General features: G+C 34.5%; 1 protein-coding gene across 2 annotated transcripts; it reads left to right on the top strand.

The window, feature by feature from the left end:
* Positions 1-879: 879 nt before the first annotated feature.
* On the top strand, positions 880-14,584 carry LOC112054896 (BRCA2-interacting transcriptional repressor EMSY). 2 transcript variants are annotated; one of them, XM_024094837.2, is made up of 6 exons: positions 880-1,071; positions 1,213-1,387; positions 3,312-3,615; positions 4,400-4,568; positions 4,884-6,764; positions 6,858-14,584. In XM_024094837.2, exons 1-6 carry the CDS (start codon positions 1,011-1,013, stop codon positions 7,331-7,333), a joined length of 3,066 nt encoding a protein of 1,021 aa, XP_023950605.1. In that variant the 5' UTR covers positions 880-1,010; the 3' UTR covers positions 7,334-14,584. The 2 variants fall into 2 exon arrangements, with proteins under 2 accessions (XP_023950605.1, XP_023950606.1); XM_024094838.2 differs by having other exon boundaries at positions 6,861-14,584.
* Positions 14,585-15,119: the final 535 nt, after the last annotated feature.

Genomic DNA, 15,119 nt, shown 5'->3' on the forward strand with positions numbered 1-15,119 from the left:
ATTTTAATATAATACTTATACTTGACCATATTTTGCCTGGCCATATTTTGGTGTTAAAAATTCTGAATTACAGTTATTATAAACAACATTTTATAAAAATCACATCAATACGAAATGCTGATTAACAAATGTTTACTTTTTAAATTTGCACCTGGTATCCCCAACATTCATAGACAATTATTAACTTTCCGTTAATTTAACGAAATTCTACTCCGAACTCGAAATGTCAAACTACTTATTGAAGTAGAGATGTACACAATGAATCGATTAATATGTATCGATATTCGCAAGTGACATTATCGTTATATTTTTCATTATTACTCGAAGAGGTAACTTAATTTATAATTATATGAGATGTCAGAATTGGAAAACGGCAATTAATTTTAATACTCGGCAAATCAAGCTTTTTATTTAATGCCTAAATTTTGATTTTATTTGTGGGACATCGCAATAATCACATGAAAGTCTAACTAAACTATGTCTGATATATATTTTTTTTAAATAAAGATTCTATAGTTTAGCAGACAGTAACGTAATTTGACAGTGGAAAAAACTCATGTTATTTTTTTATCTAATTTTACCTTTTTTACCATGGTATTCATTTGATTTAATTATAGAGAAATTGAAAATTACAATCTAAACATAATATTTTACAATACAGCTTTCGTGATTATAACTACCAACCTACTTAATTTTTTGAATTTATAGGTATTAATTTACAATATTACTTATTACTTTTGAAGATGAAATTTTGTCAAATCTATTTATAAAAAACTTAGATAAAAAAATGCGTATTGCATTCGAACAGATTGTGTTATTCTATTTTCCAAAAGTTCTATCGAGTGATATCGATAAACTAGTATCGATAGAATAATCGTATTTACTAGAATCGGTATCCCTAGTATGAAGTAAACAGTATGGATATTTGCCAGTAGATTATTTTATTAAAATATGTTTAAAATCATACAATTAGATACTGTTTTATGAGTGTTAAAGATTAAGGTTTAAACATGTGGCCTATGCTTCTTAATATGACACACGACGAGTGTCGACGGACGCTCAGGAGACTCGGTATATATTTAGTTTTATAAATGGCATTCGTTTTCCCTCCTATGGTTTTCTCCAACAATGCTTAGAGCGTTCCAACATGTTATAATGTAAATTGTGACTGCATTTACGCCTCATTTTCATAAATGCCTTGTTTACTTATAGAATTGGAAGCCTACTCGAGTATGATGAGTGTATTCAGAGCACAAGGGGAGCTGGAAGACAACAGAAAAAAGTTGCTCGAGGATCTACGCGCCGTTTTACATATAAGCGGCGATCGACACAACGCCGAAGCGCGTCGCGTTTCCAACGATGAGCTCCTAGCTACTATTGCAGAACAGTAAGCTTGTTATATACCACTGCATTGAACACAAGATTTATTTTTAAACATTAGGCACAACAAACTTTAAGATGGCTGAATACTCTTGAATTAATATGCATTTCACTTGTACTGTGATCATACTATGTTTACATTTCAAGTGTTTACAAAATTTTTCTTAAAATATTAATTATTATAAAGTATTAATGCTTAATATTGCATAGTTTCTCTTGACCATATAGATACTTGAGAAGTATATATGACATTTTTGATACTATAGTAATTGATATAGCTACTTATATACTTACCATTAGACTATTAATTTATATTTATAATTCACAATGAGGATTTGGAGTTATTAATAATAGCATAACATGATTTGATTTAAAATTTAATTTGACAGATAACCTTCACAGTAATTTGACAAATTATTTTTCACTCCCTGAGTTTATTTCAAGGCTTTATTAAATAATCGTTTAAATAGTAATAAATGTAATGTTATTCACTTATCTATGATAACATGTTACAGTCTTATAAGGTTAATTTCTTTTTAACTTCAGAGGTAAGTTTGTATTTATTACTTCATGCCCACATAAATGAGACAGCTTTGTGAAATATTTAGCGGGAGGCCTCTAAAAAACATTAAATTTGTACCTTGTCACAAGTGACGGTGCATGGGCCTTTGTAAATGTATATATCTATGTATTATAATACAGTTTTTCTATGTATCAACTCTTTGTTTCAGTAATTGTTACTCAATATAATTTCATTCTCCACAGGCCAATATTATTAAATACCTACATTTATGACTTGGTTCGTGTTGTTGTACTAGTAATAGGATTAGAAACTAATTTTTTAAATCATTACAATAAATTAAAATATTCCTTAAGTTTATCTTGAAGTCTAATATTTTTTATAGATTCTATTATCAGAAATTGCCTGAATTTTAAAGGATATTTGTATATAATGAATTGTTTTACTAGATTGAAAAGAATATCATCATATTTTGCCTGATGGCCTATATTTCAACTGTTTCATGACATCACATTAACAAATCCTTTGCCAAACGGGTTGTTTGACAAAAATATTAATAACATCAAATAACATAGTGACATCACGAAATGGACAACAGCATTTTTTGATATATTTCTGACCCTTATTCCATGTACTATACAAAATTATATTATAAAGATATGAGTCAACTAAGTACCCTATTGAAGGCATAAATAAACATTGTAGTAGTATTATTTATATACCCTCATCACTTATTTTGTCTAATATATCAAAAAAAAGGTCAATTTATCCTTAATTTAACTGTATTAGGTTGCCTTTGATCTAGTTAATGAATTCATTAATTTTTAAATATTGTGTAAAAAATGTGTCTGAATGACATTTAACTTGGCAACCTATTTGCAATGGGTCACTGAATATTATCTATCATTTATTTCGTAGCACTAATAAATAACAGATGAGGGTTCATATACCCATGAACCATGTGCCATGGAGGTTTGACAGCCTCCATGGCACAGTTAGTTGATCCCCAGCTGGGCAATTGAGGTTTTCTTATTTGGTCCAGGTCTGGCTGGTGGGAGGCCTTGGCTGTGGCTAGTTACTACCTTACCGGCACTGCCAAGCAGTTTAGCATTCTGCGGCATGATGTAGAAACCAAAAGCAGTGTGGATTTTTCATCCAACTATTAAAAGTTAGCCTGCTTCAATCTTAGATTACATTATCACTGACCATCAGGTGAGATTGTAGTCAATATTCTTGTAAAGAATAAAAAAAAAATTATAATGCCAGGTCTTAGATCATTACCATCATGATAGTGATTGTTACAGAATCAAAAATATTATCACCCTGCTACCCTGCATTGGAGCAGTAAGGAAGGTTTCACTCTGTATTGAGCTCTGTAATGAAATGTTTTAAATATTAGAATATTTGTTAGGTTGGCTGGTTCAAACACAGCTCTAGGATGGATAAGCGAAGGCCGGAGGCGGGTGCCTCTGATGCCGCGCGGCATACCACAGACCATGTACACAGAGTTGGCAGATAAAGCTGCAGAGGCGGCGGTGGCCGAAAATAAGGAGATCAAAACTAGAGTTGAGAATGAAAAGTTAGTGACACCGAAGTCAAATGAAGAAGAAATGCCAGACCCTGAGGGTCAGACTGCCGAGGCTGCTCTACAAACAAGTGAAGTTATGGACGAGCTATTGTATCCTCCCATTGCCATGGAAGATCACACAGCAACTGTAAGTTAACTAAAAGGAGTACAAACTTTTTTGTGAATATAATTTTTTTTCATTACTTTTTACACTTATAAAGTACTCTATGTACTTTTGTATATAGATATGGGAAATTTGTTTAAAAACAAATAAAAGGAGTTCAAACTTTTTTGTACACATAAAATTATTTTCATTTACATACATAATAAAATCTTCCTAACAAAAAAATTAAACAGACTTCAAAATCACAAAAATAAACTAAAAAGCGAAAAATAACATTGTATGTGCTGCATCCTTTTGATCACTTAGAAGGCGGTGCCGCTTTTGCCGCCGAAGTTAAAGCCGTTTCTGAAAAACCCACGGGAAAGAACTGTCTTCCAATCTTAAAAAACTGATTTAATCGGCTTTAGTTAATGCATCACTGTGTTAGCACCGCTTCCAAACTGATCAGAAGGTAGCACAAACGATATTGTTTTTCGCTTTTTAGTTTATTTTGTGATTTTGAAGTCGATTGATTTTTTTTGTTAAAAAGACTTTATTTTTTCTGTTTTTAGTGTGTCCTAGCATAGTGAACGAAAGCGCCACAGTATGGGCAATTTCGTTATTTTCATTTTAACACAAAATTACTGAACCGTTTCTCATGAAAATTACTAAACGGCAGAAATTACTCTTTCAAACATAAAAAAAATTTGAAGTTGGTTAATAAATGACGAAGTTATGCGGTAACAAACATAAAAAAAACATATGCGTCGAATTGAGAACCTCCTCCTTTTTTAAAGCTGGTTAATTTTTTTTTAATTTTTGTATGTAGATATGGGAAACAGAACTGATTTGTCGCAAAAGAAAAATACCTGAAGGTGGAACTGTGCCGGAGGAAGCACCACCACCTATAAAGAATATGAGGAATATACCGGTCAATACCAACCAGAAGCATCTCAACCTTTCACAAGTTTATTCACGCTTCTCGCAACCTGCAACAGGTATGTAGTCATTTAATATACATAAATAAATACATTTACTTTGTAGTTCATAACTGCTTTTTTGGTCCAGCCATTGTGGCTTCAGATCACCAGGTCATGTTATAAAATATTAAGCTTTTCTTTCCTCCTAGAAATATTTATGGTTGAAATTTTCACCTTGAATTTGGGCAGTAATGTTATTAGAAAGTATGTTAAGCCGGCAGTCCTGGTAATCTGATAGTTAAATATTATACTGCTACCCTGCCATCCCGCAGTTGATCCACATAATAGGTCTAGGCTGATGAAGACAAATTAATTTTCTACTTAATATTGCAGGTAAATCGACCGGGCACTCTAAACATTCTTACAATCAAGTGAGTAAAGTTTCAACTAGTAAATCTAGCCAACCACACGCGCCGCGCGCACCGAAGCAACGCGCGCAAAAACAAAGCGCAAAAGCGTCCAAAGCACAAAAGAAAAACCAAGAGCCGCCCATGTCGCCGAGCAAACAATACCCCGTCGATTACGCGGGACCCCCGGGGTCTTTCCAGGCGAGCTACGCACAGTCCATACTGAGTGGGAAAACGAAGGTTGACTACGACGACTTGAAGCCGAAGGTGATGTCCTCGCCGGGTATGATGTCGGAGTCGCCCACCGTGCACTTGCTCACGCAGAGTGCCACCGCGCCGCACGAGCTGGCGGACAGCTTGCCTGACGACACGCCCGCGCTGCAGGCGCAGGCCGCGCACCCCGCGCACCCCGCCAAGCAGCTAGTCTCCAGCAAGCCGTGCCACCTCATCGTCAAGAAACGAGGCGACGCTGCAGAAAAGAAAGTACAAATGTCAGAGTACACTGAATTCAAAGTCGTGAAGAAGCCCACCGACGAAATAAAACTCGTCACGAGTCGGCCGTCAATCGGTTCTCCGAATCCAATGCACAGATCGGTCGGCACTCCCGGCAAGCTCGTGACGACTAAAGTCGTCAGCTCTTTGCCGAAGCCTCGAACTAGTCCCTCTGTCTTGCCCCAGGAGAAAATGATAGTCGTCTCTAAATCTTCAATAGAGAACAGGTTACCGAACTCTAGAATCGTGATCACATCCTCCGCAGTGGCCACGCCGAGCAGAGACAGCTCACAGATCACCGTGAGCGGAGTACCTCGCGGCGTCCAAACCTCGGAAGCCCTGACCCCGAAAGGCATACCGGCGACCGATCTGAAAGTTTCGGCAAAGACTTTCGTTTTAAATCCAAAATCTGGTCAAAAAATGGTAGTGGTACCGGCGAAAGCTAACAAAGAGGGCCAGCTGCCGCTGTTTCATTTTAAAGGAGTCACCACCGCTATGAAGCTGGTGTCTGTCACTTCACAATCTAACGCCCAATTTAGTAAACCGACAGGTGTAACCTGTGCACCGAAACCGACCATCGTCAACCCCATACCTTCGAATCCAAAAATTGTCGGTGTGGAACCGATAAAAACTGCTAACATGGCGGACATCGTTCCCGTGAAAGGTCTGCCGACTGTGTCCACTCCGAAAATCACTAACCCTATAGTCAGACCTGTAAATTCTAAAGGCAATTTAATAGTCGTACAAAAGGGCGCCACCTTAGGTAAGACGCTGACGTTTTCTAAAACCGGGAATGACGTTTCTAAAATAATTATGGGCAAAAATGTAAATAAGCTGTTACAATCCACAAAACCAGACCAAGTCGACCCGTCTAAGTCGGGAAATATCATAGTTTTAGAGCTTAACAACGAGCAGACGGCTCGAACTACAACAATGTCCGAAATATTGGACAGTAGAAATACTAATACGACCCACATCGTGGATCAAAATAATTCAATGCGACAAATAACGCAGGACACGCCGGTACTGTTTGAGGCACAAATCACTCCTGAAACTTGCAACAATAGCAGCCTAGATTCGACCACTAGCCTACAGGAAATGGATCATCTGGATTCATCTAGTATAAGCTTAATGGACAAAAGTGTGAAAGATAAGTCTAGTTTTAGCAAAGGAGTCGATATCAAAGATACGTCATGCGTCACAGATTGGGAAATGGACATGGACACTTCGGGGAAGAGTAAAGACGTCGACAAATTGAATTCCTTACATTTAGATCTCGGCATGTCGAGCGACAGTGAAAACGAATACATCGTGGATAGACACAAGACTAAGATGCAACTACCTGTAGAGAGAATACAAAACACTACCCCTACAGGTGAGTTGACAAGCACTGACAATACTGACGATAATGAGTAAACGCATCTCGTCAATTGATTTTTTTTAACTTTTATTTTGTTTTTTTTTTCAGTAGATAGCCTCGACAGATATAGCAACGCAAACGCTCTAACTCGCACCACGAGGACACTTCTCAGTCAGTTGCAAGACGACGGATCGTCGAGCAACGATTCGTCATTCGCAATCAAAGCGAAAGCGAAAGTGAAGGACGAGATGAAGCTAGACAAATCGGAATCGGAAGCCTTATCCAAGGCTCGAGCGAAGCTTTCTGAGAAAGTCGCGGAAGCAAAGTCTCAACAGAAACGGATAGACGTGTACAGCACGGCGATAACGACGTCAGACATCAACCTGGACTCGTTCGCGTATCTCGAGGAGAGTATAATGGCGGCGGACGACGAGTTCCCGGGGGAGAGTAAACGCGACGCGCGCCCCGGCGACGTGTTGGCCGACCAGTTGAGCCGCCTGTTGGGCGAGGACTCAGCCAACTCCACCAACTCGACAGACTCGCATACTGTAAGTCAAATGCCTTTACATAAAAACGAGCAATAACGTAGTGTTAAGGGTCGCGCACATTGTAGCGGGCCACATCTCATTGCAAATATTCTGCAATCACTCGATTTTGGATTAGGTTAGATATAACAATTACCTTCTAAGTCCAATGATAATAGCCTGTGAGTACACAGATATCAGTGACCAAAAAAGTCCCCACTCAATGAGTGCCAAACACAACTTCTTGGCACTCAATTCAAGTAGTCGCATTTGCAAATTCAACCTTAAACTCAAATGCTTAAGGTTGAATTTGCCCAGAATTTGAGATTTTATTGAAAATTGGACTATATTTATAGGTCTTTAGGTATAATTTTCTTTACCAATATTTCTTTTTGTCAAAGCAAAATTGGCCAGTTTTTGAGTGAAATTTTCTATATGATTGTACATCCTTTTATTATAAGAGGTCAATGATCCCAGAGCTATATAATTAGTGATTATTGGGTTATGCTGCATTTGTAGCTTAGATCCACTATGGTAGAGAAACCACATTTTCTATACCAAGAGACCTGTGCCATTAAGTGAGATATTTAAATGACTCTGATGATGATGATGATGGTTTTAAATTTGTACTAAAGACATGTAGCATAGTGCTACTTGTCTTTAGTACTACTACTACTACTACTGATATAAAAAAAAGATAATAATGACATAGTCAATGCATATGCAGTTTTTGCAACATGCTCTGTGGCCCGCTGCCATTGTAATGTGCGCTTACTATTATGGTAATAATAAAATATTTCTTTAAAATGTAATACATAGTTGTGTTAAAACTATCACAGATGGTCGATATTTTAAAAGGAAATTAACGTACGAATTATCAGTATGTAGCAATATACATGTGTTTTATTCACAGGTTAATTGTCGGTTGTCTGTGATCGTTTTTGAGTTGTGAGTGAGTTTTTGAGTCTATGTACGAATGTGAATATTTTTTGTGTAAAAAAAGTATATTTTTTAACGAAAAATTTATAATTAATATGAGGCTTGAGTCGAAATTAAATTGTATTGTACTCGTAGTTCGTTATTTTGGAATACTCCTATTTTGTCATGTGCAGCTTTAATTGTATTCTCGATGTAATTTAAATTTCATTTTTCTCCTTAATAAATCTAACCTACAGCATATAGTATAATTTTAAAACCAACTAAAATCAAACAAACAACAAGACAAAAGAAAAAGTTTTGTAAAATTCCAATTAGTTCATCAATTGCTATTTGTAATCTAAAATTTACTAATTATGCCGAAATTTCCGAGTGTATACACATACTTAGTTATTGTAATCTATACAAATTAATTGTATACAGCAAAAACCTCTAGAGTTACTTTGGAATCATAAATAAATTATTTTTTCTACATTGTGTAAATTGTAAAGTATTGGTGATGAAGTGATGTTCTACTATACGTTTTCTTTAATCTCACGGATTCAAAATAAAACCACATATCAAAATAAAACCTTAATTTTCATATTTGCAATTAATATTGTTTATATTAAATTTGATATGAGTCACTACCGTATTACATTGACAGTAACAAACTGAGCCGGTCAGGTGTGACCCGGCCTTAAATCATTAGCTTCAGTATTTTGAAAGTACATAGAGAGTCAGCAGAGTCAACAATTGATTACAAAATATTGCTCAATTTACATAATACGCGTAATAAGTACCTATATTTTCATATGATGAAGTTCAGTTTTAACTTTTACACTTCTTTATATAGAGTTATTAGTTATTTATATTGATTGTTATACCTATATAATTGGCAATTTGATTGTTCAGAAAAGTGTAGAAAAGTTTTACTAGCCCGCGTCTTCTTTTAGGTGTCAATTTATAAATACGAGTACAGTAAAAGCTCTTTATTTGCGGGGTATAGGAACTTTGTATGTGGAATGGTAATTTAGATGGGATAAGTTCCTTGGAGCGATACATGAGCTTTAAACATTATTTTTGTTTTGGCCATGTTAATTTTCAGGCCCATCTGTTGAGAAACTCTGCTGAGGTCATTGAGCATGGTACCTACTAAGGTCTTCCACCAGAGTCTCTGCCATGGAGCCCAGTTATAGTTGAGAACGTTGCACTTGAAATTGTAGTCGAATACGTATACCTAGGAAATATAGTCCAGTTTCGAGAAAGAGGTGAACCGCCGAATCCAACACGGCTGGGCCGCATTCGGGAAACTTCGCGATATCTTTTCGTCCGAAATTCCTCAGTGCCTGAAGACAAAAGTCTTCAAATAGTGCTGCCAGAGATGACCTGACTATGGTTCCGAGACATGGTCGCTATCTATGGGCCACATAAGACGGCCCAGTCACACAGCGGAGGATAGTACGAGCTATGCTAGAAGAATCTCTGCGTGATCGAATCAGATTATTGGCAATATTGAATCGTTATTCATTCTGGCTTAACTAGGGTTAGGAAACTTGGAATTTGTTTCTTGCTTCATAAACGGATCTCCTTAAAATAAAACTTCGTTTTATAGATGAATCATTTTTTATTAAAATATCACAGCAACCGTGTGCCATTCTTGAACCTTGACTTTACTACTACGACCTACTCCATTCGCAAAATCGGCAATATTTGCATTTAAAGTTTGAATTTGCAAATTTTTTCGCAGTTTGATCGAGGATTAAAGGATGCAATTTTTTAATCCGCGAATAGTAAAAATGCGAATAAAGGAAGCGTGAATAAGGAGCTTGTACTGTATATATATTTTATAAATCCGATATGTGCATTGTGCTTATGGGAATTTGTTGTATTTTGTAACTTTAAAATAGCGAGAAGTTCTGTATTTCTATTGTTGTTTACAATTGTCTTTACTACATTTTTAAAATTTAGGGTTTGGTTTCATACTAATTTTCTGTTTGTTCTTACCGAAACTTCTGAATGCTGCATTATGATATGTATACCGTTAACATAAAGTAACATAAAGTTAACGTAAAGTTTAAATGTACTTTGTTTACAACTGTTGGTTGAACCAGCTTTGCACTTTTTGCAATCCACGTAGACTATACCTATTTTAATTTATGCTTAATCAGTAAGTGTTGTGTTGACACCAATATCATTAATTGTTAGGTTAAATATTGTATCGCACAAAAGCAATATATATGATAGTAGAATTTAATATATAATACTATTATAGTTGAAATATTTTTGTATAGCAATCTTTTTTAGTCCTCGAATTGAAATACGAAAGTACGAAACAATTGAGGGCGAATGTAACTTCAGTGCCTTCTTGTCTGTAAAATCAGTGGCGTGGCAAGACAAAATTTGAATGGCAAGGCAATGGTCGGCAATTGTCTTTTTGTCGTCTCGAGATATTATGTCTTAGGGTCATGTAGCTAATAAAAACACTGGATTGACAGATGCGATCCATAACTTGATCACGTGACCTTTCGATAACGAATTCGATTTTTGAAAGAGAATCGACGTGCCACATGGCTACAGGCCATTCGTTCTGGCACTGAAACTATGTTCTCCTAAATACTTGAAAATCGACTCAACTGAAAATAAAAGCGTCTCGTTTTACCAAGAATGAGTGAATAGAAGATGATATTTTCAGTTCAGTCAAATAATTTAATGTTATTTGTAAGTTCTGTGTACAACACAATATGATATGGAGGATATGGCGTCGCAAGTTTTGGTACATTCTGAAAAGGTTCTGGTAACTAAAAGATGTTTTCTGATATTGTCTCTCATTTATTCACGATGGCATCTCCATAAAAAGGACAACAGGCATCAAAGTACGAAATAAAATGGAATGGAATAGATAGAATAAGTATTGCTTTTTTCCAGATAAGGGAATCGAACGACCTTGGATGCAGATGTCAGGGTCACTGCGCTATTTGGTCATCAAATAATAATTGCTGTAATGATTCAGTAGGCTAGTTGACACTTTTTTGAAAGAGTCTTAAATTGTTCATTAGACTTTTACTATATAGAAAAAAAATATTATATTTTTTTGAGACATGAATACATAAGAAATTTAATTTTGAAATATTCTTTGACAATACGAGCCAAAATGCTATCGGCCATGATGGTCTGTATTTTCCTGAAGTCATGTAACGGTTTCATGAAGTCACGTAAACACTAACTAACGGAATGTTTGACAAAATAGTTAAATTAGTTTGACGCGTTTATTCCTTAGTGTGTGTGTACTTTAAGAAATTAAATATCACGTGTCTCAATCGGTGAAGGAATACATCGTGAGGAAACCTGCATACCAGAGAATTATCTTAATTCTCTGCGTGTGTGAAGTCTGCCAATCCGCATTGGGCCAGCGTGGTGGACTATTGGCCTAACCCCTCTCATTCTGAGAGGAGACTCGAGCTCAGCAGTGAGCCGAATATGGGTTGATGACGATTCCTTAGTGACATCAAGTAACTTAGTGACACAAAATGGACGATAAAGTTTTTAGTTATTGACGTTTGGAAAATTAAAAAAATACATAATTTTTAAATTAACTTTTGTAAGAAATCCTTTACTTTTATTAATGTATATCGAAAAATTTAAAATTTTATATGAGTCAACTATCCTATTCAAAAAGCTGATAAGTTACGATTTCTCGCATTAGCTTCGTTTTTTATTTTGCCTTTTACTCCCATTGTAAAAGAAATACACGAAATTGAAAGTGGGGTTTAAATTCAGTTTAGTTATTGTAATTTTTTATAAATAGGGTCAAATTGTGCCTGTTGTCCTTTGTCAGATAGACGTAATGATCCATCCATCTATATTATACTAATATTATAAACAGGTAAAGTTTGTGGAAAAATATTAAGTTGACTGGGTAATCGGAATAACGACGGGGTATACCAAGCTAAGTAAAAATGGATTTAATCCTGTAAATTAATAAATCCACTAATAATAGCAAATGCTGCTCCATTCTGTGGCGACGGGAACTATGCGAGTGAAACCGCGGGGCGGCTGCTAGTATTTGTATAATGTCGTCTATCTTCTTTCGTGATTGTCATTCTAAAATATAAGTAAAGCAATAGCAAAATTAGCAATCATACAGTTGGGTAACTAGTTAACTTGCGCCGAGCTGACGAAGATCATTGATCTCTAGGCTCAAGTTTGATATCAACAATCTATTCAAAAAATCAAGTAATTAAAGTCAGATGTGGACGAGCGGTTTTCCATGCTCACGCCGATTGGAGTAATACGTACCTGACTAAGATAAAATAATATAAAGATAAGATTTTTAGCACATATTTGAAATCTTTATTATATTATTCAGATTTCACTTTATCACGCTGTGCCTGTTATTGTCAGAAACTTGCAATAATTACTCGTAAGGTCTAATACTTTAACACTAATCGGCGTGGGCTGCACTTGATACGGATCCAAATTACGCTCGGCGTGCGCTGCATCGAATGTTTTAATAACTAAGCGCACCAATATGTGATCTATGATGTTGACCTTCTGTATAAGTTGTTATACTGTGGTACTAGTATAGTTTTCCTAACTCTTCATCAATCTTTTAAATTAATAGAAAATGTTGTACATATATAGTAATATGCCTACGTAATATATTATAAATGGTGCATTATTTGTTTGTATGAGATATATAGGTACCTACTTAGATTGAGTTGCAATATAGGAGTTACTACTATAAGTTCATAGCAATACATAATAATATCCCAACATACGCGAAGAGTTATTTAAGCATTATAGTAGCAACAGCATTTGCTACTTTCTGTACTGAAGTATAGTCATACTACGTTGGAACTAATTGGTAGTTCTTCACATTACCTGTCAAGGCACTTGAATTCGAAATATGTATTGGTGTATCGAGTGTGTATCTATTTGATCGCGTAAAAGTAAACGTTTTTATATGTAATTTATATGTAAATGAAAGAGCCATCCACTCGTGGATTATATTTTCTTTTGTAAGTAGTACGAGATCCGGCATAAGAAATACATACCCTCATCTGTTATTATTTGAGATATGAAATAATTGATGGAAAATATTCACATTGACACATTGACAAATAGGTTGCCTAGTAAAATTGCGCTTGGTGAGTATTAAATTATTAAATTTATTTAATCTACTTCCCTCTTTGCTTAATTAATCAAATTTCGTGAACTAATTAAAAGAATATACCCAACAAAATTGAAAACGTAGTTTGCCTTTCATATTGCAACTGGAGTTGCCAGATATCAACAGTTAATTAATGTTATATAAATACTCCCATCAGTTACTTAGTCGACTAATATGTTAAATGAAAGCTTATTTAATGCTAAATTTTATCTTATGTTGCCTTTGATCTAGTTCATGTTTTCCTAGATTTTGTATCAAAAATGTGTTTGGCCTAAAACCTATTTGCAATGTGTCAATGTGAATATTTTATTTTTTATTTTTTTATCCCAAATAAATAACAGATGAGGGTAACTATTCCTTATGCCGGATCTTCGACTATAGTAACGGGATGGCGCAGAATCAACAATATAAATTCAATACATTATATAACAATATAAATTCAATTTTACTTTTACGCGGTCGAATAGTTGCAAACACTCGCCATAGATTTTTTAATTTAACATAATAATATAATGTGCAATTTCGAATATGACACATTGTAAAACAAATATCATGAAATACAAAATTTCTAATTGTATTATTTATAAAAGTGAAACTAATCAATCAAATTCTAAAAAAGGTTTGACCACTGAATATGTTAAAATTATTTCTTTTAAATAAAAAAAAAACAATTGGTTAGTGAAAATCGTAAATATTGGGAACGTGTGTTACATTCTAAAGAAATAGTGCCATGCGTGTCGATGTTCAATATGTGACAAATTTTGTACATAGTTATATTGTTTATATTGAGATATCATTGACCTGTGTCAGATAAACAATGTGTTTGTACTATAATAAAATAATAATAATTTTTTTCAAACATGCATGTACGGTTTACATAAAATTAAGCTTAATAAAATGTTAAAGGTACATTTTATATATCAATGCAGGTTAATAATATAACGATTGTTATTTAATTAATTAAATTGTTAAAAAAATACTGGGTCTCCAAAATATATGAATTAGAACATAAGTAACGTAAATTTAAGGTTTTAACTGGAATAATTTCGATTATTGATCTGCATCAATTCTAAAATGTAGGATAACATTGTTTGTGAGCTGTAAATATTTTGCGTAGACTTTTAGTTTCGTTTTAGAATCATCGCAAATATGTTATTACGATTTGTGTTTTCGCATTAAGTTTATTTTATTTACTTATATTGAAAATAAACAGTTAATTAACATGCATTTTTTATTCAGCATCCTTTTTATAGTACGAGATCCGGCATAAGGATTATATACCCTCATCTGTTATTTATTTGGAATAAGAAATAAAAAAGATGGTCCATTTCAGGTTTACTCTTGTACCCCGTATCATTAAAATTTTAAAATACAAAGATTTTATTAAAATCTAAATAAGTAAATAAATAAAAAAAATTAAAACCCAAGTTTTTTAATTTTATCAAGATGTCCCTTATAGCAACTATGATATGACAGTTGACAGCACGTCAAACCGACTACTGCATTGAAAACGTCATCAATCCGCCATTAATACCCTTATTGTTGCATTTCTTGGGAGAGAATGAATATTATTTCGAAAGAATTAAGGTAAATTCGTAGTTTAAAAAAAATATTTTCTACAATGTATAATACAGTACAATGACTGATCCTGGGCTCCATACAATTTTGGACCATCTCCTTTGCAAATATGTAGTTAAATTGCGGACAAAACACATTTTTCTTACGAAATTTAGGATAAATGTATATTTCTAATATCGG

This window comes from Bicyclus anynana, chromosome 3 (genome assembly GCF_947172395.1).
Source record: "Bicyclus anynana chromosome 3, ilBicAnyn1.1, whole genome shotgun sequence".
Taxonomy (NCBI): Eukaryota; Metazoa; Arthropoda; class Insecta; order Lepidoptera; family Nymphalidae; genus Bicyclus; species Bicyclus anynana.

Bases quoted from the DNA above. Each gene is read 5' to 3' on its own strand.
- LOC112054896 (XM_024094837.2), top strand. From the start codon at position 1,011: ATGTGGCCTATGCTTCTTAATATGACACACGACGAGTGTCGACGGACG. The intron at 1,388-3,311 runs GTAAGCTTGTTA...AATATTTGTTAG, and splicing joins CTAGCTACTATTGCAGAACA to GTTGGCTGGTTCAAACACAG. The intron at 6,765-6,857 runs GTGAGTTGACAA...TTTTTTTTTCAG, and splicing joins ACAAAACACTACCCCTACAG to TAGATAGCCTCGACAGATAT.